The sequence below is a fragment of the Molothrus aeneus genome, chromosome 6, assembly GCF_037042795.1.
Source record: "Molothrus aeneus isolate 106 chromosome 6, BPBGC_Maene_1.0, whole genome shotgun sequence".
Lineage (NCBI taxonomy): Eukaryota > Metazoa > Chordata > Aves > Passeriformes > Icteridae > Molothrus > Molothrus aeneus.
In genome coordinates this window covers 36,664,701-36,691,732 of record NC_089651.1, presented here as the reverse complement: position 1 = coordinate 36,691,732, position 27,032 = coordinate 36,664,701, and the positions used below count along the sequence as shown (strand labels likewise).

General features: G+C 38.5%; 1 protein-coding gene across 3 annotated transcripts in view; it reads right to left on the bottom strand.

Moving 5' to 3' along the window:
• NPAS3 (neuronal PAS domain protein 3) overlaps positions 1 to 27,032 on the bottom strand; it is a 595,746-nt gene that overhangs the window by 484,239 nt on the left and 84,475 nt on the right. Inside the window, exon 3 of one of the 3 annotated variants that reach the window (XM_066551546.1) lies at positions 25,857 to 25,946. The exons of the other annotated variants lie outside the window; for them this stretch is intronic. Coding sequence (XP_066407643.1) covers positions 25,857 to 25,946 — 90 coding nt within the window. The remainder of the gene's footprint in view (positions 1 to 25,856; positions 25,947 to 27,032) is intronic. 3 annotated transcript variants of the gene reach the window in all.

Below are 27,032 nucleotides of genomic sequence, written 5' to 3'. Positions count from 1 at the left end.
AGAGAGGTTTTAACACCCAACTCATGCAACAAGCCAACAAGGAGCTCTCTTTAGCTGGCCTGAGAAGCTATTTAAATAAATCTCCACTCTAGAGTTGCTTCACTGCTTAATGCTATTCTATTCCCAAAATACTGAGACAGTCATAGGGAAATTCTAATGTCTGTAAACACTGAGGGTTTTTTGAAATTGGAGTATTTACTCTAGGCTCTTTAAAAATAGATTTAGAGATGACAACTGCAACATGCAATAGCATGTATACTGATGCCAGGGACATACCTTATATTTTCTGTGATCTAAGTCGACACTTGCCCCAAAATCAGAAGCCTTATAAAGGTTGATTTCTATTTGAAATTATAACTATGACTGATTATTGAAAAATATGATTGAAAACATCCTTTTGGGCTATTCTTAATGAAAATTGTTATTTTATATGATATAGAAATATTTATGATGATCTTAGGGAACTATGTTCTCTAAGTATTTAAGTGGACAAAGGATTGAGACCTACAGTTTCCAAGACACCCTTTCTGAATGGCCATTCCTCAGTGTAGTGAAGCACTCAGTGTATTGTAAGCAGCAATATGATGTACTTGGTACCATTTACCATGAGCCTCTACCACTTCAGTACATCATAACAATCCCAAAGTTAAAGATGTACAAAACCCACAATCATTGCTCCCAAAAAAAAAAGGACAGGAAATAAATCAAGTACAGAGATGAACTTAACACACTACATTTCTTAGGATGCGAGTGTAATGGGTCAATCTAAACAAAGGAGGAAAAACCCCATCAATAGCAAAGGTTTGCCTTACCTACCTCTACCTTGCTCAGGGAATCAAAGCCTCAGAGCCTGTCAGACTCTGCAAGCCTTTTATGTACAGAACTCACAGCAAAGGTAACATGAGTCATGGCTATACAAAATGTGCAGAACTAGGACCTCCATCTTAAAGAAAAGCTTCACTTCTGTAAGGCAAACAGCGCATTCCTGCTTTGCCTCTTTTGTCCTGAGATGCAGCATTTCTCCAGAACACTGACAGTTCAACACCTCCTGGGTGCATTAGTCAGGACTTCAATTTGCCTTTCCTATTAGCTAAGCTTCTGAAGAATCATTACCCCTGCACCATCTACCCCAGTGCAGACACTTGTGCAGCTTCCTTTTGGCTCAGCACATTGCAATATTTCCACTACCTTCTTAAAAACAGGAACTGGAGGGGAATTAACTGCACAATTATATTTGTAATACATACAGCAGCAATAGACAACTACAGAACATGTTATTCCAATAAATACCAAAGGCAGTGATTAAAAATGGCTCTTCTTTTTGCATTTAGTCTGACCTTGTACTGCGTGCTGCTCATGGGAATTACTGCACAAGTCCAATCTGAAAGTTATGAATTCAGGAAACTGTGTGCCCATATATCTATATATTCCTTCAAAAACAAATGAACAAATAAAATAGTTTAAATGACTGAAAATTTAAAAAAAAACCAAAACAAACACCTGAATGCTACCATGTAGGTTTTCTCCAATCTTAAGATGTTTTATGATGTATTACAAAAATTAATATCTACTTGCTATATAAAATACTGCTACATTTTGAATCTACATCTCCAGAAATCTTTCTAGTCTCTTAAACTTACTATCAACAAATAAAGTGATTGCTACTTCTGTGACCTACATTAAATACCACCAACTTAATCTGAATGAATTACCAGTTAATCATCAGAGTAAACAAAAACCTATCAAAAAATTGTATTGAAGTGCAGTAAATATTACATTGCTAAACATTACTGCAATCATCTACACAAAAATCATCTTTTTGTTCTTTATTCATTAATAATCACACTCTCAGACATAAATATTTTGCATAAAATTACCATAATACATCTATATTCCTTTTCACTTCTGACAAAAGTAACGATTTTTTTGGTCTCTAATATTACAGCATAGACTTTATCCAGGGGAATGACTGAATGCAAAGACACAGTGCTGGGGTTTTTTCTAATTCATGTTCTCCATGTTTAATATTTTGCTACCGTTATTGAAATTTAAATTGAAAAGGCTTGCTATTGTCCACAGCAGAGACCTGGTTCTAACCACAGTATGCCTATCACTAGCAAACTAAAATTGAGGCCCTGCCCTTGGCCCTGGGGCTTAATCTCTGGGTAATGCTGGAAATGTTGTTCCATGCATGGATTAGCAAATTAAAAGAAGTTACAAACCTCTGCTGTGACTTGTCTAACTCCTGCACTCCCTAGATCATCATCCACAGTTCCAGAACTAGGTTTAGCTGTTTTGAAAAGACATGGTAGGAAAAAGAAAACTGACAGAAAGATTTCTACAAACTACAGGTGGGAACTATCCATGCCAAAACCCAAGGCCACGGAGGTAAATATGCACAAGCATTTAATTCAGAATTAATATATTATTTTGAAAACTATCAGAGTTCCTTTTGTCAAATGTAACTGGTTTAATTTCATAAAAAAACCTGAAAAAACCCCTATGACTATCTACCAAGCTAGATATATGCCATTATTTAGAAATGTCACTAATAAAGATTGCTGCAAAACAAATTAATACCATTTTTTTGCTGCAAGCGTTGAAAAGTTGATATTCACTTTAAGCTTTCTGTAATTTTGTTTACATCACAATGTTCTAGCAGAACATTCAAATTGGTAGCATCTTATATTGCACAAGACACAAACTTTGTGGATGCTTTTATTAAAACTGTGATACTTATTGATCTCAAAATAAGTGCAGGTATAATAACTATTATTATTAGCCTATTATATGCAATTTTTCTCTTAAAACAATAACATACTCCATTTAGAACTTTTTATTTTGCTAACTATTCTCAAGCAACTTTCTAAACAATGTTCCCTTCAAGGAAGCATGCCTTACTATCTTAACAAATATAGAAAAGTAAATAAGTGAATATTTGTACATTCTCAATGAATATTTGAGGAAGTCAGGGTATTCAGGCAGCTTAATATTATGCATCTGATTAATTTATTAGGGAGGATACAACATTATATCGGCTCTTGCAATACTGATTATAAACCTTTATGTTTGTATATAAACAAAATTTAACATTTCAAGTAGAAAGGTGCCCAGCATCTTAATATTAGTTAATTCACAGTCCAAATTTTCTGTGAAGGAGCTGCTGCATTTTAAGGAGAAATAAATACTTGCTTGAAATTTATGTGAATCCTGACACACGTGTCTCTGTTCTAAAGCAACTTCACGCAAGCACCAATTGCACTGGTACTCAGATCAAGTCTGAGGAACTCAAATGTAGCTGAAACACCACAATCTTGCCATAATCCTGAAACATCAAACACTGCAGGAAGCAAATTGGATTTCAGTATAACTGGTGAAATAGCCCAGCCACTCTGTTCCCATGACTTTTCTGGGATGAAACACCATCTCTGACTGCTGCTGTTATGTCCAGCAAACGTGAGTGTGACTGAAGGTATCTATAGCCTGATGGAAACTTGCTCTTTCTCACAAGTGACATGGCCCCATGGCCCATGTATAAAAGATAATGGTTTTTTGTTTGGCAGGGAAAGCAGTGATGATGCTCAGATGACTCTAAGGACAGAAGGAAGAGTCCTCCATTTCCTGAGCAAAAAAAAACAAAACAGAGAGCACCTGACAAGGCTGCCACATGAGCTTCACTAGCTAATCAAGACTATGCTCAAGGCAGAAAGCCACCATGCACGGGAGCTGTAAGAAGGGTTGGAAAAGATGCTTGGCTATTTCTCCCAACAATTAAATTTTGAGCACTGATTTCATGTAGTGATTACAATTACGAGTCTTTTACTGCCTCTGACAATAATCTAGCATATATTACTTTCCTCTTCCGGTACAAGGATCAGCAAAACAACTGGAGACTGGTGGCAAAATTACAGGCAGAAAAAATTAAACCAGCATTATAACACAGAGTCTGGAGAGGCTAACTAAAGTAAAATGTTTTTTGGTGGTTTTGTTCGGGATTTTTTTTGCCCAGACCTTCCAGTTATAAATAAAGAACATCCAGCATTTCTCTGAATGCACCTTGTAAGCAATGATAGTGAGAGCAAAATATAGACAGTTTTGGAAGTGTATTTACAAGCCAGACTTGACCTAATGAGTGCCAATGGTTTCTACATTCTGTTACTCAATTATGCTTCTTGTCTGACCTACACAAACTACTTGAGGTACAGAAGGCAATTCAGCACCCAAACTCACTCTGGCCACTGTTTTGTTCTGCAGAGTTCCAGCATGAGTCCCAGTCTGCAAGCACTAAGATGCTGATTCTGCAATACTGTTGTCTTTCTCCTAAGAAGTTGACTAGGACTACCAACTCATTTCCCACAGGCCATCCAGGAGCCATCAGATGATAATGGGTTTTAGTTTCCTCCCACCTGGGCTGCATTCCAAGTAGTGACCTAAGGTGAAGGTCTCCACATCCCATTACCAAACCTTAAAGCCATTTCATATCCCCACGTAGTAAGCTTTTCCCACAACATACAGTCAAGAGACAGTAAAGAGCTGCCTATATTCGAAATCTGTTCTCAAGTACATGATCAGTCAAAGCCTTTTGATGCAAGTGCAGTATTTCAGGTATTAAATTGGCAGAATATTTTTCAAACAATACTAAAAGCCTCTATGAAAGAAGGAAATAGATAAGAATTAAAACACAATATTATGCCATAAAATCTGAAATTAACTTTATATACCCCTAAATTTAAATATTGTTATTAACAGATATTAAGGGTCTGCATGGTCCTATTAAAAGAAAAACCATCAGCAGGAATTTGAACCGGTTGAAAGGGATTCCAACAACATCAGCATTATTATCAAGACATTAAAGTATATCTATTTTTAATAAATTAAAGACTGAGCTACACATAAATTACATGTTTAGCACTTAATGCTGTATTCACATACAGTGTATTTTCTGTTCGCTAATGCTAGACATTTTAATACACAGTTTAAAATATTAGGAAGTGTAAATTATCTTGTGTTAAATATGCCAAGTACTTCAGAAGTGTTAATTAATGTATTATTAAAGCAGTTTTTAGGAGGAGTGAGAAGATATTTTAAGAACTATGAGCTTTGACTAGAGTAAATGCACATATATTTGCAACCAGTTTAACAATTTAATAAAAAAGATCTTGTACTAAATAATATAAAAGGGCTTTTTGGGGTGGGGTTTTATGTTTTCTGGTTTTACTTGGTTTTCCTTAAATAAACATACCAAATACTTTGCTAGGTTAAAAAGACTTTCACTCTAACACTCAGCCTTGAATTAATCAGATAAAGATGAAAGTGAAGAATCTTGCCACCAGTGTTTCTTACTTAACTCACTCAGTTATGCCTTTCAGCTTGGTATATTTTATATGAAGGATATCTTGTTAAAACAACTGTTGAAGGCAAGTCATGTCATATCAGCCACACACCATACCCTATGGGAGCTCAAATATTCCAAAATCTATGTTAATATAATCCTGCCACACAATTCTGCTACAGAAATACAGCAGGTTTTCAGTGACATGCAAGACTTCATAAGTACCTCGTTATCTGTATGTCTCCCAGAAACGAGGTAAAGCCATCACAAGGATTATATTGAATCAATTTAGGAAGGTAAAAATTGTTAACAAGCACTATAATATAGCTTAGTAAGTGATTCTAATCTCTATTTATGAACTAACAAGGAAGCTGCAGTTCTCAATGCAGTTTCCAGTACTGTAGGGCTGCAGTAGGACAGCAATATTCTCTGGCTCAGGAGACAAATGCAACTTCTCACTGAGGGTTTGCAGCTTTCTAATACAAGATTTACTGTGCATCACACCATGTGCTTCTAAATCTTTTGAGTACGTTTTGCCCTGGTCACAAAGACTAAATAAAATTGCTAGGACATCCAGAATCCCTTTTGGAATACTTCCTTCAGAGACAGACTAATACCTGTTGTAGGATTCTGAACATCAGAAAAAGCTTTCCCTGAAAAGCAAACAAAACAGGGGACTAGAGGTGACACAACAGAGCTATTGAGTACAAATTTGTTCACTGCCCCCATGAATGAACTGAGAGTTCCCGTATTACAGAGACCAGAAAAGTGAAGACAAACTATCATGAGGATGCTTAAGAATTTTAGTAAGCTAGTCAATTAGGAGTCCTTGCCAAGAAAGCCTAATTTTATTATTTGGGCTATACCCCAAATATTTTTTTTTCTTTTAAATTCAGAAAAAATCTACACTGGAAAAAAAAAAAAAACCAAACCAAAAAACAAAACAAAACTTAAAGTTAATTCTCCTGTTTAACCAAGCCACTCTGCAGGCTGATATTCAACTCTTAGACTGTATTTTTCAAAATTTTTCAAAATTTTTCTCTTTACTGACAGAAGCTGCTATAAAAAATTCGTCTCATCATCCAGCTGATGATTGACAGTGGGGCCAGAGAGACTGCAGGAAGCTTAAGCAAGGAAAAAGAGCCCTAGCTGTGCCAGAGTAATGAAGTAGAACAGTGTTTTCACACAATAATACAATCATAGAATATGCTGAGTTGGAAGGGACCAACAACGATCATGAGTCTTGCACAGGACCATCTCAAGCATCACACCATGTGCCCAAGACTGCTGTCCAAACACTTCTTGAATTCTATCACTCCTGGTGCTGTGATCACCTTCCTGGGAAGCGTGTTCCAGTGCCCAGCCCTGGGTCGCAATAAATCCGTGGTTCTCTGGGCTAATATAAATCCAGATCCGGCTTGCTCAGGACTGAAGGAGGATAAAAGACAAGAAGCACTCTTTGCCACTTTGTGGAGATGAGTATCCAGTTTATTAGCTCGAGACAGGACACTTCTGGGGGCAGCAACCACCCAGGTAGCAAAGAGGCAGAACCACACCTGCCATAGGGTTTTATGCCTCAGGTGATGGGGGCGGGGAAAGAGGACCGTGGCCAATGGGATAACACTGGGGAGGGGCGAGGGGAGGGACCACCTGTAGGACAGACCACCAGGGCATACAGAAACCAGGGGGTTATGTGAGGGGGAATATACCATCCACGTGACCCAGTAACATTTTTTTCAACAGCCAGTGCAAACAACTAAATAACTACTTAGTGCAATACAACACTGGGTGAAAAACCTTTTCCTAATATCCAACTTAAACCTTCCCTGACACAGCTTCAGGCCATTCCCTTGGGTCTTGTCACTGTCACCCCAGAGAAGAGATCAGTGCCTGCCCCTCCTCTTCCCCTCATGAGGTGAATAAGGTTTCCCCTCAGTCTCCTCCAGGCTGAAGAGACCAAGTGACCTCACTCATTCCTCATACAGCTTCCCCTCACAGGCCTTCACTATCTTCATTTCCCTGCTTTGGACACTCTCCAATAGCTTTATATCTTTCTTATTTTGTGGCACCCAAAACTGCCCCCAGCACTGGAGGTGAGGCTGCCCCAGTGCAGAGCAGAGCAGGACAATCCCCTCCCTTGCCTGGCTGGTGCTGCTGTGCCTGATGCACCCCAGGGCAGGGCTGGCCCTCCTAGCTGCCAGGGCACTGCTGGCTCAGATTCAGCTTTCTGTCAACCAGGAGGACCCCCTGGTCCTTTTCCACATTGCTACTTTCCAACATCCCATTTCCCAGTGTGTTCATACATCCAGGGCAGCCCCCTCCCAGGTTGCTCATTTCCTCCAGTTTTGGCACACCATCCCATCATTCATCACTGGAGAGCCTGGTCTTTTTCTTTCTCTTCCAAGCTAGTTTAAAATGAGCCACAATAGTTCCTGTGCTAGAACTCCTTTTCTCCTCTGGGATAGGTGCATCCCATCAGATGTCAGTAGACCAGGTATTGAGTAGATTCTTCCATTGTCAACAAAAGCAAAATTTTTCTGCTGACACCAACCTGACAGATTGATTCCTTATCAATATTATTTAGTGTTACTGGAAGAACCAATGAAATCACTACCTGTGCTCCTGTTCCCTCTACCAATTATCCCAGGGCCTAAAAGTCTCTTTTGATCACCTTCTCTCTGTAATTTTGTCACTGCCAGGTGGAACTATAAATAACAGACAGTATTCAGGGGGCCTTACTAGACTGGAGAGTTTTCCAATATCTCTTATCAGCACCACTGGGAGACAGCAGAATTCCCTGTGAGGTGGGTATGGTCTGCATATTGGACCCCCCATTCCCCTTAGAAAGGAGTTTCCTATTACAGCTACCCTTCTTTTGCTGCTAACAGAGGAGGTCTTGTTGCGAGGTACAGAGATAGTGTTGTTTTAGAAGGTCCCACCATCCCAAAAAAGACCTTTTCCCACCTCATTAATTGTCTGGCCTTCTGGTTCCAGAGCCTCACACCTGCTGTAAAAGCTACCAGTCCTACTTGTCAAATTTTGAGAGGGAGGAGCCTTCTTCCTGGTACATGCAGCGACCTGCTTCCAGCCATCACCTTTAACAGTCCAGTCCCTTGGCTGAAGGTCCTTTGATTACTCTGCAGGGTTCTGAGCCCATCTGCTTCTCCACTACAATGCAGGTTCAACACTCCTGAGACTGTAGCAGCTCTGAAAATAATTGGTCTCTGATTTGGTCACTCAAATACTATGTAACCTGTTCACTTCTTCCTGTAGCTCCTTCACCTGGTGACAAAGCTGCTCCCCTACAGCACAGCCCTTGCAGCAGAGCTGTTTGCCAGCCTCAGCCTCCTGAGGAGGCATCAGACACTCCCAGCAACCTCTGACCTGGAGAACTACATCTACCATCAGCAGGTCTGGCTGGCTGGAGACAGAATATGGGCAGATAAAAGCACGGTCAGGACATGATTCTGAGACAAAAGAACACTAATGATATAATAATAAGCAGAATACTAAAATGAATGTCTTGAAAGACAACATAAATTAAAAAAAAAAAACAAAAATATTCCATCATCTTGTTCTAAAATGTTTGAATGAAAAAGAAGCAAAGCTACTGTCGAGATCTGACAACTCTATACAGTTTCCAGTACACCATAGTATATCTAGGACACAAATTTTGAAGTCACAAAAAATGCTGATTTCCCTGCCTTTGTGTCTGATATTCCAAATTTTAAATCAATCAAATATTCTGGTTTTAGATCATGAACTGATTTTAGCCACTAACCAGACAATGAAGCTTTATCAAAATCATGGTATATTGAATCAAAAACAGCCACAATCATTCAGCAGTAAACATAGGTAAGCTGAGTTTTTTAAACTGACTAATAACAACAAGTGATAATCTTGGATCAGATTTGAATATTTTTACCATTAAAACACCTACATTTTTTCTGTCCAAGGAAGAAAAAACTGGACTACATGAGGAAGCCTTTCCTCACCCAAAAGAACTCCAGAAAACCCCACAGCAAAAATCTCAAGAACTGAGATAAGCCACAAAACAGAGCATTTCACTTATTGTTATGGAAAGGGCACTGAAGTGTTTGAACCAAGTGCTCCTCTGCTGTGTCCTGATTGACTCTGCAACTGAGAATGCAATTAGCTACTAGCATTGAGCAGTAAATTCTCTGCATAAGTGATTTCTAGATGGATATGGAACTCAGAGGCCTTGTTTTGTTTTCCAGAAATGTTACAACTGCAGTCAGCACATCTTTGATGTATCTGACCAATCTGTAAAATCTTAACTGTAAGCTGGCACACAAACTATCATTTATCTGATCCCTAACACCCGGCAGCCATGGAAGATTACTTTCCCCTCATCTAGGTATTGTGTTTGGGTTTCACATCCACAAGCTTTTAAGCCTCCTCCCGTCTGAGAAAACTGTACTATTTTCTTTTGTGATTTTGCTGGCACAATGACTAGGCATGGACCTTCCTAGTTCCCCCTCCACAATAGAATATTCTATTCCTGTAAGACAATGCCAGCCTTGTTCTCCAGCTGTCAGGAACAGAAGCAAAGAGCATGAACCCCTGCAGTTTTGACCTCTTCCTTTCCAGTACACACAGAAGTTGAAGCAAAAGATATACAGATTTTTCCATGTGTTCCAAAGTACCCTTTGCTTTCCTAGCACACAAGGCTGTGGACAATACAGTTCTTAAGTTTCCCATCATCCATGAGAACTGCTTGCATGTCAAGCAGTACCCTTTGAGGGCCACAGGACTGTCCACACCTGCCTCTGTCCCCTCACCAACAGTCAGCCTCTGCCTGTGCTATTCTTTTCAGCCACATTTCTTCTACTTCAGCTGACTTGCAGCTAACCAGGGACCCTGCCCCTGTACCTTGCACGAGTTTCATTTGTCTCAGAGAGAATATTACCCATTCAACCCTCTCAAGTCCAAGCCAGTGTCCCTGGCTCTACAGTTTTAAAAAATTGGAATTAATAGATGCCCTTTTTCTTACTCTTCTAGCGCTCTTCATATAGGCAAGTTATGAATCAAATAGGAATGATTTAACCTTTCTGTCACACATGTTCATGTGTCCCTGAATAAATATACATGTGCACACCAGTGTGACAACCAAACTCACACGTCTGGAGACAGAGTTAGCTACACAGTGCAAGCTACGACTTAAATGGTGATCCACCCACATATCCAGACGGCACTCATCCTGAATACCTAGTTATTTACACTGAATTTCTAAATTGCAAACTGAACTGCCTTCCATCAAAAATATTCTTTGATGAACATGCTACATATATTTTACACAGCCTTATTTTAACTGTATTATGACAAAGAGCTAGGAAAAGAGAGAGTTAGAAGAATAAGGTAAAATGCTACTGGTTCCAACTAAATAGGATTTTATGCACTCAGGAATTAGTGACTATGCAAGACACAAGGCAAATAAGAGGCCAGTCTTATGGCAACTGAAACATTAGCTGCTATTACCTTTTAACTATCTACTAAACTATTAATCTCAAAGAAGATAGATCTTATTGAATTTGTATTAAATCAAATCTTCCTCTGACAATTTGAAACAAGAATTTCTGGAAAAGTCACCCAATTATTCTGGTAGGAACTAAAAAGTGTAAGTGTGACAGCACTTTTCATTTTCAAGAAATATACTGAGAGAGAAAGCAGATTATTGGAGTTAAGGACGTAGAAGACTTTAAATGACAGGAAAAAAAGAAAATTATTCAAGATATTCAGACTTTTGTCTTACTTTTCTTGCAAGATGGTGGGTATATGGTGAAAGGGGTTAAAAAAGGCTCAGAAAAAACACACTGCACATTTACAAAAATTGATATCACACAGCAGAACATGTTTTGAGAAAATTGTGTCATACATATACAAATCAAGACTATTTTTCATCTGACTAGAATGAGGATAAAAGAATGTGAAAATCATACTGTTTTAAATCTGCTTTCAGATACACCACTGGAAAACCACTTGCCAAAAAGATCTGTAAGCAATAGCACGATAGTTCATTCTACCGCAATAATTTTTTTTTCCCCGGTGTGGTGAAAAATTACAACTCTGATCTAAATTTTCATATGTTCATTGAGCGGATTGTTCGCTACCATATAACAAACATTTTAAAACCAGTATGTATGTTTTAGATAATATTTTTTGGGTCCCTTGCATCAGAGACCATAATTGAATTACGTTGAACAGTTCCCCAATTACCTTCCTGCTCCATTATATTTACCTGTTTTCTCCTGGCAGAAACCATTTGCAGTGTCATCTGGAATGCACACTGTGGTCTCCCAAACACCAGCCTCGAGCCAGGGGAAACATTGTTGGCTTGTACATTAAAACCATTACCAGGCACTGATCTACCCATCCAAGCACTCCCTAAAGCTCTACGGAGGGATGTCCCTGCCCCAACAGAGAACATAGCCTTCTTTCTAGGGCTGGAGGTTAAAGAAACAGGGAGTACATGCAGTGGTAGAGGAAGCTATGGGGATTTCAATGAATATTTAGAAATATAGGTTAGGGGTGGGGAGAATTGCAGTGTCAAAACATAAGCATGAAGGGGGAAAGGAAATAATTCTGGTTTGTAGTTAAGCATTTGTGCATTTGGCCTAAAATAAATTAACTTTCTGTTCTTAATGTCATCTTGCTACCTTCATGCAATATGCAACACCTGTATCAACTCAAACTATGTTTTTCATTCTAATGCAGATGTAAAATTTTGGTTAAACATAGCAATAAAGGGCTGGTATTTGCATACACTGGATTTGGTCATCCAAACTGAATTTAGTTGTTTGTCAATCAAAAAATACCTACACATAAGAGTCATCAAAGCAAGTCAAAATACAAAGTCATAAATATTGCATTGTGGGTACAAAGAGGAGACCTGACAACCATCAGTAAGCACTTATTTATTTACTTTAAGATTTACAAACTAGTCTTAGATAAAATCATGGGAAAAGTTAAAACAATATTAATCTAAAAGAAGCTACACACCAAAATGAATTTTACAATATTTCACCAAATCACCAATATCTTCTCAAATATGTTTGATAAGACAAAGAGCTAAGTCTTACCTTTACAATGTACTTGGAAGATGTAGACCATCAACCCTCAGAGCAGAGGAGCTCTTCTAAAGCCCTACTTGCCCTCTGCAGAGCCTGATATTGAACAGCATTTTCAGCTACACTCCAGCTTATTGCAAACACCCCAACAGCACATGGATAGAGTGGGTGTTCATCAGCATTCAGGAGTGAGACCACACACATCAGGACTGTGGTGCTCTCCAGCAGCAAAAAAACAACAAAAAACCCAACAAAACTCCCATTTGCAACCATGAACATATTGCTGCTGTGCCACCAAGTCCCCGTACGGATATTTGCAGCATCTTTTGGCCAGTGCTAACTATCCCTTGAAAAGCACTCAGCTCAGGAGGCTCTACAAGCCTGGAAGCTCAGAGAAGGTCACAAGCTCCTTAAACTGTTCCTGAGAAAAACAGGACTTACTCTAATAAAAGCCAATGCATTGAAGGGTCAACCAATTTCCATATAAAAATTTTCTAAACATCTATACAACATGGTATTTGATCCCCCTTCTTATGAATTCCTAAAAGATTCTAAGAGCAGAGTCCCCCCCATATTAAGGCACACAATATATCCCTTGGTTTCAACCTAAAATAGATTGTATCTGGTGTAAACTAGGGGGAAGGATGAATAGTTCATTGCTTGGACTACTTTTATTCTTGCAAAATAGGTATTGCTGCAGGACTACATCAAAATATCTGAGTGAGAGAAACGGAAAAATTTGGGGTGTAGAAAATTCAGAAAAGCTAATGTGATTTTCTACCTTTTGGAATGCATTTCATTCCATTACTGATAATGTCAACAATTAGATTTCAGTTTAACCTTCAAAATACAACCTAGACCTGGAGCAGTTGATTAGCTCTTCTTTTGACATCACACAAATTATTTTTTTTTATAACTTTCAAATGCACTTAGTGAGGAGGTGAGGTAAAAATAAGCCAACATCAACAATGGAAAAATCCCTATCTAATGAAGTTGCTTTAACCTGTTCTGTAAACTTAAGAGCTTTTGCCTATTACACAGTACCACAATCCCATAAGATACAAATTTACCAGCTGTGAACTTCACTGCCATCCACTAGTACTCTTTTATGGACGATTATCTGATTCCATGCCTTTTCCAGCAATTTCAATGGCACAGTCACCACTGATGCTGATGCATGGTCTGGATACATGCCTGGTGCTCCCCAGAGTGATATGAATCAGAGCTGTCTCAGTCACACTGGGTCCAGCATGTAACACAACCATCACCAGTAATCAAGCAGCAATGCAACAGCTCTAAAAGCTGCTGCCCCAGGAAGCAAGAAGGCCTCCTGCTATGATAACCATAAAATGCTGCCTTATGCACCAGATCTAGGTGTTGCCCAAAGCACACAGCGAGGCTTTGTGCCTGACTAGATTCTGACTGCCAGGCTTTTCACTGCAATATTGGCTGAGAGATTTTGAGGGGGTGAAAAAGATCAGAATACATTTGGAAAGTTTTTGTTTACATCATTTGATTTCAAGGCAAAGGAGATCGACCATGTGTGATTTAACACTGTCACAATCAGGCAAATCACACCATCAGCAGGATTCTATGGAGACCAAAACTGAAATAAGTAAAATATGTCAAATAAGTCAAGCAACTCAGAAGATTAGGTTTCTCACCCTTAATGCAAGTCTACAACAAGAATATCTGAAATGACAAAAAATTTAATTATATTATGAAAAATAGGATTGATTTTTAAATGCAGTACAGCTCTTGAGTCTCTTTATCCCAATGATTATTCACTACAGAGTCAAGGAGCAACTAATGTCCCTTCATATTCTACAATAGGAGTCTTATTTTGTTGAGCTCTGAAATCAAGAATAGTGAATTACTAAAATCAGATGAGGTTGGCATGAGGAGCATTTTGCCAATAGAGCAATCTTGGTACACCCCTGTGGCAAAGCACTAAGCATGTAATCAGCTATATCAGCAAAGATCAGCTTTTGACTCATACAGAAAAGTCATCACTTCTTAGCAAAACAAGCAATATCAGTAAAAGAACAGTTTTGCAAGTAAAATAGTACATGTGTAGAGGTTTCTGCTGATGGATCTTTGTCCAAGTGGGATACTACATCACTTAGATAGCTCCAATTGATCAAGCTATACCAAAATATAGTATAGACTTGGCTTGTATTCTGCTCTTAATCTTAGTTCAGTATTTCTCTCTGTACCTACTAAATAACAAAACCCATTCAACCTGCCAAGTTAGCAAAATATGAATGCCCTTTTTAGTATAACATGTAGCTCAAAATGTAGAGCACAGCAGCATTCTTGATGCAAAGAAAATACTGCTAGACAAAGGAATGGTACATGCCATACCAAAGCAAGCTACAACCAATCCATTGCTCAGTACTGGTCACTGTTACATGGGTGTCAGGCTGCCTAGTGCACAGCCCAGTGCAGAGAGTGTCTGCAACCCTGTGATGCTTCCAGACAGTCCCAGGACTACCAGGCTGGCAAACTGATTGCACCCTGCAGTTTGACTGGTTACACAAAGCCTTTTACAGCTTGAAAATCTTTGCGCTCTCTTGCTGTGCCTGGACCATCCTGGTAATTATAGACCAGTCAGTCTGACCTCAGTACCTGGTAAAATAATGGAACAGTTTATATTAAGTGCCATCACGCAAAATTTACAGGATGGCCAGGGTATCAGACCCAGCCAGCATGGGTTTAGGAGGGGTAGGTCATGTTTAACCAACCTGGTCACCTTTTATGACCTGGTAACCCGCCTAGTCGATGCAGGTAAGGCTGTAGATGTTGTTTACTTGGATTTCAGCAAGGCCTTTGACACTGTCTCCCACAGCATACTCCTAGACAAGCTGGCAGCCCGTGGCTTGGACAGGAGTGCTCTGTGCTGGGTCAGGAACTGGCTGCATGGCCGAGCCCAGAGAGTGTTGGTGAATGGTGCTGCATCCAGCTGGCAGCCAGTCACCAGTGGTGTTCCTCAGGGTTCTGTGCTGGGGCCAGTTCTGTTTAATGTTTTTATTGATGACATGGATGAGGGTTTAGAGTCCTTTATTAGCAAATTTGCAGACGACACTAAGCTGGGAGCATGTGTGGATCTGTTAGAAGGACGTAGGGCTTTGCAGAGGGACTTGGAACGGTTGGAGGGATGGGCAGAATCCAATGGGATGAAGTTCAATAAGTCCAAGTGCCGAGTCCTGCACTTTGGCCACAATAACCCCCTGCAACGATATAAGCTGGGGACAGTGTGGCTGGACAGTGCTCAGGAGGAAAGGGACCTGGGGGTGCTGGTTGACAGTCGGCTGAACATGAGCCAGCAGTGTGCCCAGGTGGCCAAGAAGGCCAATGGCATCCTGGCCAGTATCATGAACGGTGTGGCCAGCAGGAGCAGGGAGGTCATTCTTCCCCTGTACTCAGCACTGGTGAGGCCACACCTTGAATATTGCGTCCAGTTCTGGGCCCCTCACTTTAGGAGGGACGTTGAGATGCTTGAGCGTGTCCAAAGGAGAGCAACAAGGCTGGTGAGGGGCTTGGAACACAAGCCATATGAAGAGCGACTGAGGGAGCTGGGGTTGTTCAGCCTGGAGAAAAGGAGACTCAGGGGTGACCTTATCACCCTCTTCAACTTCCTGAAGGGTAGCTGTGGTGAGCTGGGGGTCGGTCTCTTTCTCCGGGCAACAACCGACAGAACAAGAGGACACAGTCTCAAGCTGCGCCAAGGGAGATGCAAGCTAGAAATAAGGAGGAAGTATTTTACAGAAAGAGTAGTCAAATACTGGAATCATCTACCCAGGGAGGTCGTGGAGTCACCATCCCTCGAAGAGTTTAAAAAAAGACTGGATGTGGCACTTGGTGCCATGATCTAGTTGAGGTATTAGAACATGGGTTGGACTCGATGATCTTAAAGGTCTCTTCCAACCTAGAATTTCTGTGATTCTGTGATTTACATGTTCCTCACTGAGGATTGCCAGTGGAGAGGACTCCTAGAAATGACAGATTTTCTACAGGGGAAAGGGGAGTTTCACAACAGCCCCTCTCTTCCAGCCATGTGAAGCAGGATGTAGAGTGGCTTACATGAAAGGATATGCAGAAGGGGACCATGACACAGACAGCAGCCTCTCCTAACACAGCAATGATCTTAGAGGTATCAAAGGTAAAAACCATAATTAATGAAGTCCAGTGCAGTCACAAGGCTTGCAGGACTACTGCCCCAGGCAGTAAATGAGTCACTGGAATTTAGCAAGAGGGTGGGAAACTGTACAGGATACTTCTAGGCAAGGAGATAATTGATCAACATATTGAAATTCAGCAGCCCAAGACCTGCACAAAGATGTGTACAGATCCTGGCTGTGAGTCAGCTGTGGAGGAAACACACTGCAGTGTCACAGCTAGCTATGGACAGCTACATGAAATTAATTCATTCAACTCCTCCTCCATTCCCCACAGTCCATTTAGCTGACTTTTGTGCAGAGGTGGGGGAATTTCACCTTTTATATAGATGCAGCTGGAAAGACTACACGCAAATTATTCCCAGTACCAACACATACTCCAAGTAGTGCAGCCTGATTAAATGGTACATGATACAGCATCTTAAACTACTCTGCATCACAGTCTGTAATCTCAAAGATGGCACAGACCCAACATTCCTTGTGAAACCATAAGACAAAGTTCAATGCTACTATAACAGGCAAAGTTATCTCCTTTCATGGGTCTCCCGTAGCTCAATGTGCAGAAAATTTGAAGAGTGACAGACTATGTCTTTCCTTCTTGTTGACCAAATTTTTTGTTTGGTATCCACAAGAAATTTAATCCCTATTTCCCAGAAATTATGGGCAAAGCTCCATTATATAATTTTTACTTCATATTTTACAGTGATTTTCTTGTTATTTGTTTTTTTGGCGTTGGGTTGGTTTTTTTTTTTGTTAGCTTTTTGAAACAATAATAGAGAATCATGTCATACCTAAAACACTTAAAAATTTTCACCTTCCTATTATACTTAGGTAGAAATATGCTTTCTGCTTGTCTTTTTCCTTAAAATTATTGAATTTTCTTTCTTTTCAAAAGTGCGTGTTCTATATGTGTGTGCATAAATGTACACATACACGAGTGTGAACATGGAACTTTTAAGACCACAAACACCTGACAAATATCTGTACAACAAGAAAAGTAAAATTTTACAGAGTGCAATACAACTCTTGTTTTCTGTACACCAGTTTGACATGATGAAGACTGTTAAATATTCACATGTTTTAACTGAGGTACTATTTGTCTTAAAGGGAAAGCAAATCAGTATTAAATACTTTGACTATAGGTATCACCATCATAATAGAATTTTAGCATGTTTATGATAACAGTTTCTTTATAAATAAGTTCAAAGTTTAGCGATATGGCTCTATCTGGATGTGAAATGAGAGCTGTGTCACTTTTGCATCATAAAACCCTATGGCCAGGTAGAAGAATTCATTGATTGTTAAATAACAATTTAGCCTTAAAATTAGATACAGCAATGTAAAGGGCTTCTAAGTAGCCAAATTAAAAAAAAAACAAACTAAACAATATTTAGAACACGATTTTGAGGTTCCCATTTTGGGAGGTGGAAGAAAAATGAGGAACAAAATGTTAACAAAAGGTTCATTTTTAGTAAACTCTGAACTTTTTTTCAATAGAGCCTTATGCTTGCTAATTTCATCATTTAATCTTCTATTCATCTGAAAAACACATGTAGTTCTAAATAAAAGCACCATTTGGAAAAGCTATTAAAAATAATTCATTAAGGAAGGAAACTAATATGAAAGATTTCAGGGTTTCCAAAAACTACCTATTGGCTCTTCTGTTTAGATAAACACAGTAACTAAATTTGCTAACCATTTGCAAATAATCTAGCTTTGTTTCCAGAAATAGCTTTCCAAAAAACAAAAAAAAGAAGGGAATTTACTAGCAGCCATCACTACAAACGCACAAATTTTCAAAGGAGAATTGTCTCTGTATTTCAACAACATCACTATGCGAAACAAGCCTCACATTACTTGAAAGGAGGCTGCAGCCATCTCATACTGCTGCAAGTGAAGAGTGCTCATGACTCACTGCCCCTGCCTGGTTGCAACTCATCAGTGCCGGCAGCCCTAATCTGCTCCCAGACATTATGACCAGCAGCTCTGATATATGGATTAGATCTACCCCAAGTACTCCGAGCAGGGAAAGAACTCCATGAGCCCTTTATTCCCTACGGAGTACCTGTGCAGGAGAATAAATCAGTGATATGAAAGAAAACATGAAATCCTTCCCAGTAAAATTTGCAGATGACACAAAAGATAATAAAATGGTAAATACTGGGGAGTTGTCAGTTTCACAGATTGCATGGCAGCCTGGGCTCACCTGAATAAGATGTGTTTTAACACAGCTGAGCACAAAGCTGTCTATCTCATAACTAAGAGCACACATTCCAAACAAAGACAATATAATATGCTAGAATGAGGCATATGGATGATGGTGGATAACCAAATTAATATTAGCCTACAGTGCAATACCCTGGCTAGAGCAGTGAAAAAAATCCTTTGATGTACAAGGGAGTAAACATGGAGTAGCAATAGGAAAGGATTATATAAATCACTACAGATGTTGAGACGAGAATCTTTCTGTTTCAAACAGCATGTAACAACATGGTTCTAGTTTATATCTGTGATCCCCAAGCATTCCCACAGGAACAACTAAAGGACTATACTAGTATTCCAACTAGAAAGCCTTAATCAGCTACAAGAAGCATTCAAAATTCTGGAAAACTTGCCTTGCTAAAAATGAGAAACCCAGGTCAAAGAGGAGGATAAATGATTACTGGTTTGCTGTTTACAGATATTTAAGTGGAGAGGTGGAAGGAAATGAGGAGTATCATGAATATTAAAGGAGAACTTTTCAGCTTCTTAATGCTGGATTTTGCATGCTTCTGCTACATAAAATTGGAAAAACTCAGAAAATAAGGTAACAATATTTAACAATAGTAAGTACTGTTCATCTAAAAAGAAGCAGGATTTTCTTTCATCTGAAGTTTTTATAATCAGCATCTTTCTTCTAAAAAGAAGTAGAAGTTGCAAGACTGTGTCAGTATCTTATATTGTTGTTTAAGGCAGATGAAGACAAAAAGTTAGAGTTCTATCATTCAAAAGCATACTTAAAATGCCCCAGGACAGCTTTGCTACCACAACTCCTGCCACTTATTTGAGCTTTACAGCAGGTATTTAGCTAGCTCCTTATATTTGTGGGACAATTATTTCCCAAGTTATGGAATGATCATCTAAGCTGTTAGTAAGCCAGATGAACTTCTCACTCCTTTCCAAATTCATATTTTGGATATGCTTGGTATTAATGCTTCTGTATTTGTGCAAAGCAGCAAGTTACTGAAAGAGCATGGGAAAAGTGAAACCTTGCTGAATACACAGAAAAGCTCAGTCACAGATAATTAGAATTGATCTTCCCATTTCTGAAACCAGTAATATGACTTCTGGGAAAAAAAAAAGCACTACAAAACCACACCATCAAAAAAAAACCATGAAATGAACAACAGAACAAGACCCCTTCTGAAATGAGAAAGACGTGCAAAAGCAATTTCAGTACAATATAAAAAAACCTGTCTTAACAGGGAATTAGCAAACTGTGACTAATATTGTATTGAAAGGGTGTGGCTACAGGACCTGAAGACCCAGACAGTTTAATGAAGGTAATTGCCTAATTCATTAATTGAACAATACCAAATTCACTTCAGAACTTGACTCAGACATATATTACAATTTGATACTGCAAAGCTTAAGTGAACCTTCAAAATTTGTATTGAGCTATAGACTGAAGAGCATTTTGTAAACCTAAATATGGTCCTATACTTTTCAGGGGAAGAAAATTTTCAGGTAACATATATGCATCACACCTACTCTCTATTCAGGCTACATCCCAATCATCTCAAAGTAAAACTTTAAAGCCAGTGCAACATCTAACTGCATCATAATCAAAAAATGACAATTTCTGTTACTAAAAAATGGTAATTTTTGAGTGCTGTTCTCTCAAATGCTCCAATCAGCCAAGGATTAGAGGTTCAACTTAATACTAGCCAGTGATCATTAATCATTTTAAAGTACCACAGCTAATCTCATTTCTTACCCAGAGAAAGCCCACTCATGTTTTATGTGCGAGGGAAACGTTGGTCTACTTTGGAATGTGTTTTAAATTTGGTTAATGACACCTTTCTTCTTCCCACAAAAGACATCTAGAACACCTCAGAACAGAGAACCCACAAATATGCTCAATGCTACACAAAGGCAAGCAAACATAGGCAGTGGTAACAGGGATAAAGTTTTTCCAGGCAGCCTCACACTGAGGCTGTAAGGATCAGTTGACTTATGTTAAAAGCCTGTCACTTGAGTATAGCAGTGGCTTCTCTGCCTTTTGCTGATAGAGAATGAATTGGGTTTTAAGCTTTCAAAATTTTCTAAGAGGTCAAATTTATGAAGAGGAGATATTTAGTATCTTCTTCAAATACATCTATTAAATTCACATTGTGAGAAGGAAAATCAAGCTGTGAAGTGATGGAACATTGCTGCAAAGTGAAATCTACTGTGGAAGAAGATGCAACCTCTCCTTCCTGTTTTACTAGAGCAGAGCAAATTAAATAGCAGCTTCTTCAGTTGTTCTCTCAAGTTAACCCCTAAACATGGGATCCTGAAGCCATTGTTGGAAAAAAATACTTATGTACCCTACAGTATTAGCCTGAATGATAGTCCTGTTGTCTTACATGTTATATCTTTTTCCTGGAGCTAAAGTAATTGTTTAAGACTGGTGTATCTTTTCCTTAGCTATATAGCAGCAGATGAGTCAGAATATACAAACAAAAGTTCTGAAGAGACTTATGTTTTTCTAAGGCAATTTATGTGCAGCACCACAAGTAAGAAACAAGATGGAGAAAAATAGCAACTGCTCAGACATCACCAGCCTTCCTGTGCTGCTTCAATGACTAGATTGACCTGAACCAGCAGGCCCAGCTGCAAGGGGCCCGCTGGGGGTTCTAACCCACTTTGACAAAGACAAGACTCTCCATTTGGAGCCACTAGCTCCTCTTCTGCAGGGTTTTTACAGCTTTATCCACCTTAAGGTGGACACTGATGGTGGGCACTATGGACCACTTCAAGTACCCATCTTCCCATGCTCTGCAGCTGGTTGAATTCCCTCACTAGAAACCCCAGGAAAGCTTATTAAAAGGTTTATATTCTCATTTGTGTTGACTAGTGTGGCCATTAGATTTCTCATATATGCAAACCAATCCTGATTTTGTTATATCAATCTGATAAATATATAAATGTCTTTAGAGACTGAATGGAATAGCTTAGGCTTGCACTTCCTTTTCTTATTTGTAGAAATATTTATGCATTTGATTCAACATGAAGTCTGACAGGAGCTTATGTTGGTCTATTAAGTTTGGATGTTTTGAGCATTTACAGGCTCAGGATGAACATTTGTATGTAATCAAGCTACACATTCCAGGACAGGTTGCTCCCCTAAACTGAAATCCCTGAGCCTTCTTTCTATGTTCATTTCACTAACTTGCTGAGAAATAAAAAGAGCTAATAAGACCATAGCTGTATTTTTGAGATTTAAATGAACTGTTTTCCGTACATATTTATTTGATGCTCTTGATTTCAGAAGAAACAGCTTACTGCAGAACTCTTCCCTGTTTTCTGTATTCCTGAAGAGAGACATGACCTTTAAGTCTCCTTAATATGGACAGGACAAAGTAAGGTAGACATGATTCTTCCACCCTTGCTTGGGAGATCACACACAACAGCCAACCAGGTGATACCCTGAAGGGTCATTTTTGAAGTGGCTTCCAGGCTGAGAACAAAAAAATCCTGAGATATCCTCTGCTTGTACTCAACAGGTTCCCTGCAGACAGGCAAAACTGCTCATTTTTGACATGTCAGTATTCTTTGTAATTTAGCAACAAATAAAAGGAGAGCATGGGCAAGTAGCTCTCCTTTGTTCACTGTTTGACACTCCATAAAGGTGAGGAAGAGTGCAAACCAGGGCTGTCTGAGCAAGCAGAAGAAAGATTTCTCAGTCTGGGGAGAGGGAAAAACCTTGGAAGTTTAGTTATAGCAAATTAGTTAGAACTGAACAAGAAACATCTTTTTTTGTTGTCAGTTTTCTTTGACATCACAAAAGAAGGGCCTGGACATACCTTGCTACAGCTGGGGCAACTGGAAAAGAAAAAGAAATATTTAGGAGTTGACAGACAGCTGTATTCCAGGCCAGTAACTGATAGGCCTCTGGTTTTACCTCCCTAGCTTAGGACAAGTCCCCACCACTTGTGAACATAGAAATTATTTGTATGATTTTGAAACTTACTTGACATCTTTTTAAAGAGCGTATTTACATCTTCAGTGACCTAAAAAGCCCACGGGCCCATGGCAATCAAGGTGTGGGACAATGTAGGAGGGGAGAAATCTGTTGTCTTTTGCCAGCATCTTTTGAAATTGCATGTTCCACTCTATTCCAAGTGAGGGATCCAGCAGCAGCTGTTACACTCAGTTGCACGAATATCATAAAGAGTCTAGATAAATCTGTATAAGAATACTTACTATTTTTGCCCATTTTGTATATATTAGCTAGCAAACCATTAGTCCAGCTCCTCAAGAATTTGTACCACAAATACCTATCTGCAATTTTTTTAAATACTAGAATGTATTCACTAATCCATGCTTTTAAGAACTTTTACAAATGGTTATCTCCAGTATTTATTAGAACTAAAATTTGTTTATAAATGTTACTTCCCTAAATGTTTCCTGCAAAGTATTTTTGGCATAGAAGGTTATGGTATGATCCTTTGAATTTTTTACAGAAAGGATCAGAATATCTTAATTTCAACAGCTAAGTAGCTTTACACAAAATACCTTTAGCAGGTACATGCTTAAGGATAAGTCCAGAGTAGGTTCTCTGCATAACACTTCTTTTAATTTTAAAATTACTAGGCAGGAAAAAAGTCAAGCTCCAAAATCAATGATTCTTTGTCCTGTTCTGGTCTGTCTGGCCAGCCCTTAAAATTCCTGTAGCTTTCAGAATAAAGCAGTTTGCTGCTTTGTGTCCAGTCCAAAAATTTTCCTACATGAGAAAGGAGTCACACAGCCATTTCTCCTAACAGCTAGTAGCATTTTTAGATCCATTCTTCCTTTCCCAACCTAATCAGGAGAGAGACTGAGCATCTGAAATGCACATGAACATCTAGTACCAAATTTTCATATGTTTTGAAACACTAAAGGCTTTCAAAGTGTTATGAAAATAGCTTGATTTTTTTTTTTGGTCTTGATTAGTGAGCAGTTTTCAGAAACTTTCTGTAATATTTTTGGAAATAAATTACTATGGTAATACATTACCAAAAACATCCATTGGGAAGAAGAGAGAAAGAATGCCTGAGAGAGTTTTAGTAACATGGAAGAAGAACCAAGAGAAAATTTCACTAATCAAAAAGGACTCTATATCTTCTCCAGAAAGATCTAGCTGTTAGCTTCCCAAAATAATCTATTTTTTTTACAAGCAAGGTGAACTGGGCTATAATACTTCAGAACTCACATTTCAGAAATGACAAAATATCAAAATCAACATTGTTTCACAGTCAATCTGATTTTTGGATTTTGCCAATTTTTGTTTGCAATTGCATAGGAGTATCAACTATTTCATTTTGTGGGCAGCACAGCTAGCTTGTTTTAAGTATACTGACTATAAATTTTACCTAATTAAAAAAAAAATGAAATCAAGATAATCAACTGTATTGCAGCATTCAGAGTGAAGCCATCACCGTATTTAACACTCATGACAAACTGTGCCAAGTTTTCTTATTTCCACAAAGTTTCAAAATCTGAAGTTGTTCTAAAAACTGATATAAATATTGCACAACAAATCTGTTTCATACGTTTAAATAAATGAATATATTTTTATGCTTACTGAACTTACAAGAGAAGCAAAAACACTGAAATTCAGTTCTGCGGTAACAGTTAAAATCATATTAGATGTAAACTGCTTCAGTTACCCTGGACACTGCCATTATTTAGAGAGATAAAAGGGAAAAGCCACGAAAAATTCAAAGAGTTCAGAAAGTGTTTATGTCTATGTATGTCACGAATAAGTCATATCTCACACCAAAAGTAGCCACTCACAAAAAAAAAGCCAAGCAAGAGGTCAGATTTTCATTTTGGCTCACCAAGTTACACTGATGCTGTAATTATTTTGATAAATCTAGATTTCTCTTTTCCTCTCACTTCTGTAAACCAAAACGATAGTCTTCATTTACATCGAAGTGACAGCTTTTACTGATGTGGTTGAACCTATTACTAAGAGAAAAGATTCAGGAAACAAGCAGCAGGTTATAGAATCAAAAGAGGGAATGAGAGAATATGATCTTAACAACTGTAATGAGTATGATTGCCCTTGCCAAAGAAACAGTTTGTTTTAATGCACAGCACAACTAATTTTTAGAATTTAAGGGGTTTTCAGAAAATGAAATGTTATACAGGGGATGATAATGGTAACACTGGTATACAAAACAGGAATATAGGTGGAGCATGAAAAGCAAACACTAAGTGACAGAATGCAGTTTCAAAATCCAGCGAGATAACAGAATTCATAATGCATTCGCAATATATTAATACAAAATCATCTGCAACACACCTGTCAAATATATATATTCTTCAATTCTATGTTGAAATAGATAATTAAATCCTTGTTGCAGTAAAATAGAAACTTCACTGCTTGCAGAACTAACAGAAGTCAAGCCCTTTGCATTTGCCTGCCCAGAGCAACAGCATTTTTGTCAGAAGCACCAGTAATGATCTTGAGTTACGCACAAAAGCAGGCTCTGTTAGGGCAACGGACAAAGGCAAATGACTGCAAAGAAAGAGGACTCAACTTCAATTTAACTGTCCTGTAAGTTACATACTAATTAGCTGCAAAGCTATGAAATCCTAGCTAGCATGTTAAGTCTGCTACATGACAGTATAATTTGACTTCTTAAAGGATTATGCAAATTACAACTCATCATTCCATTACATGACTGAAAAAAAGTGACAGCTAATTTATACATAACACACCTTTCAAATCCCTAAGATGTGAAGCACCTGTGCAATACATTTTGCCTAGATTTTCTAGCGTGTACACTCTTGTTTATTGCACTGTACAGAAGCATACCTAAGAGATTTAGAAAAGTCTTAGGGTTTTTTATTTGCTTTTTAGCTTTTAGAGCACAATCCCAAAGAATTAAACAACATACTTCTGTCCCTGCTGTAGAGGTTTTGCACACAAGTGTACGCTTTCAACACACGTGTAATTTCGGAATAGCAGGAGAGCACGAGCACTAAATGCACGAGCTAGAGGCAAGACTCACACAGATTTCAACATACTTCTGGTAGGTAGATTCACAGTAGATTCCGTCATATCGGTAGATTTTCCTACATTCTGATTGGTTGGGCAGAGGATGCTGGACAGTTATTCTGTAGAGGCATCAAAAACAGATAGACATGACTAGAGGATCTCTACAGGTAACTGTAATGCAGGACAAATCAGTATGTTGAAATTGATTTTTTAAATTTTATTTTTAAATTAAATGCCTGTCTGATCTCTTTAAATCAACTGCCTTGTGCACATAACACCCACAGTTTCCACTTTTCAAAATTTGCACTGAGAGTAAACTAAACTTCAATTCTCCACAAGAATGGTGCTTTTTCCCCATCAAATAAAAGTGGAAGAGGTATGGAATTTTATAAATCAATTTGATATTCCACATAGTTTGTATAAATACAGTAGTGCTTTTACAATTGATTATTTATTGTTTACTGTTGCAATCCTTCTTCAGGCAGAACATTCATTTGTGTCAGCTGGGAGTTTGTCCAGACAAAGACCAAATAACCCTCCAATTTAAAATGTCAACAGCAATTCTCACATTTGCACAGAATGAGGATGTTGTGGTATTATGAGGACTGTGATTGAAGGTGCTCAGCACCATCTGAATAATGCCATATGTTCTCGGATCGACTGAAAGAAAATGAAAGTGATTGGCAGCAATCAGGAGGTGCGCAGCATCTTGTAAAATCAGGCCCTAAAAGATTTGTCAATCATTCTCTTATTCATCCCTCCCCAGCTCCCCGTTAGCAGAAAATATAATTTGGCTATAAAAATTCAATGTTGTTTTTAAAATATACTTGGGAATTGCACACAAAACAGTACCCACCAATTTTCTTTTTTTTCCCTCCCTCTTCTCTGGAATAAAAACAGTTTTAGATGCTTTTGTATCTTCTACAAATTAATACCTTTTTCCCTTGTAATTTAATGGTATTTCACTGGAGTAAGGATAAATTATTTGAGAAATTTTACTGGTTTTTCAAATGTAGAATTTTAGGCTGTGATTTTTACAAATAAATATTCTAGTGAGTAGAGAATTATTTTATGTCATCATTATTTTTATAGTATTAACATCTACATAGCTCTAAGCTAATCTTGGTTTTTAAAATAATTTCAACAGTAATTTGAGACTGCAGGTTTGAGAAAAAAACTGGTATCATTCTCCAGCTACAAGCTCT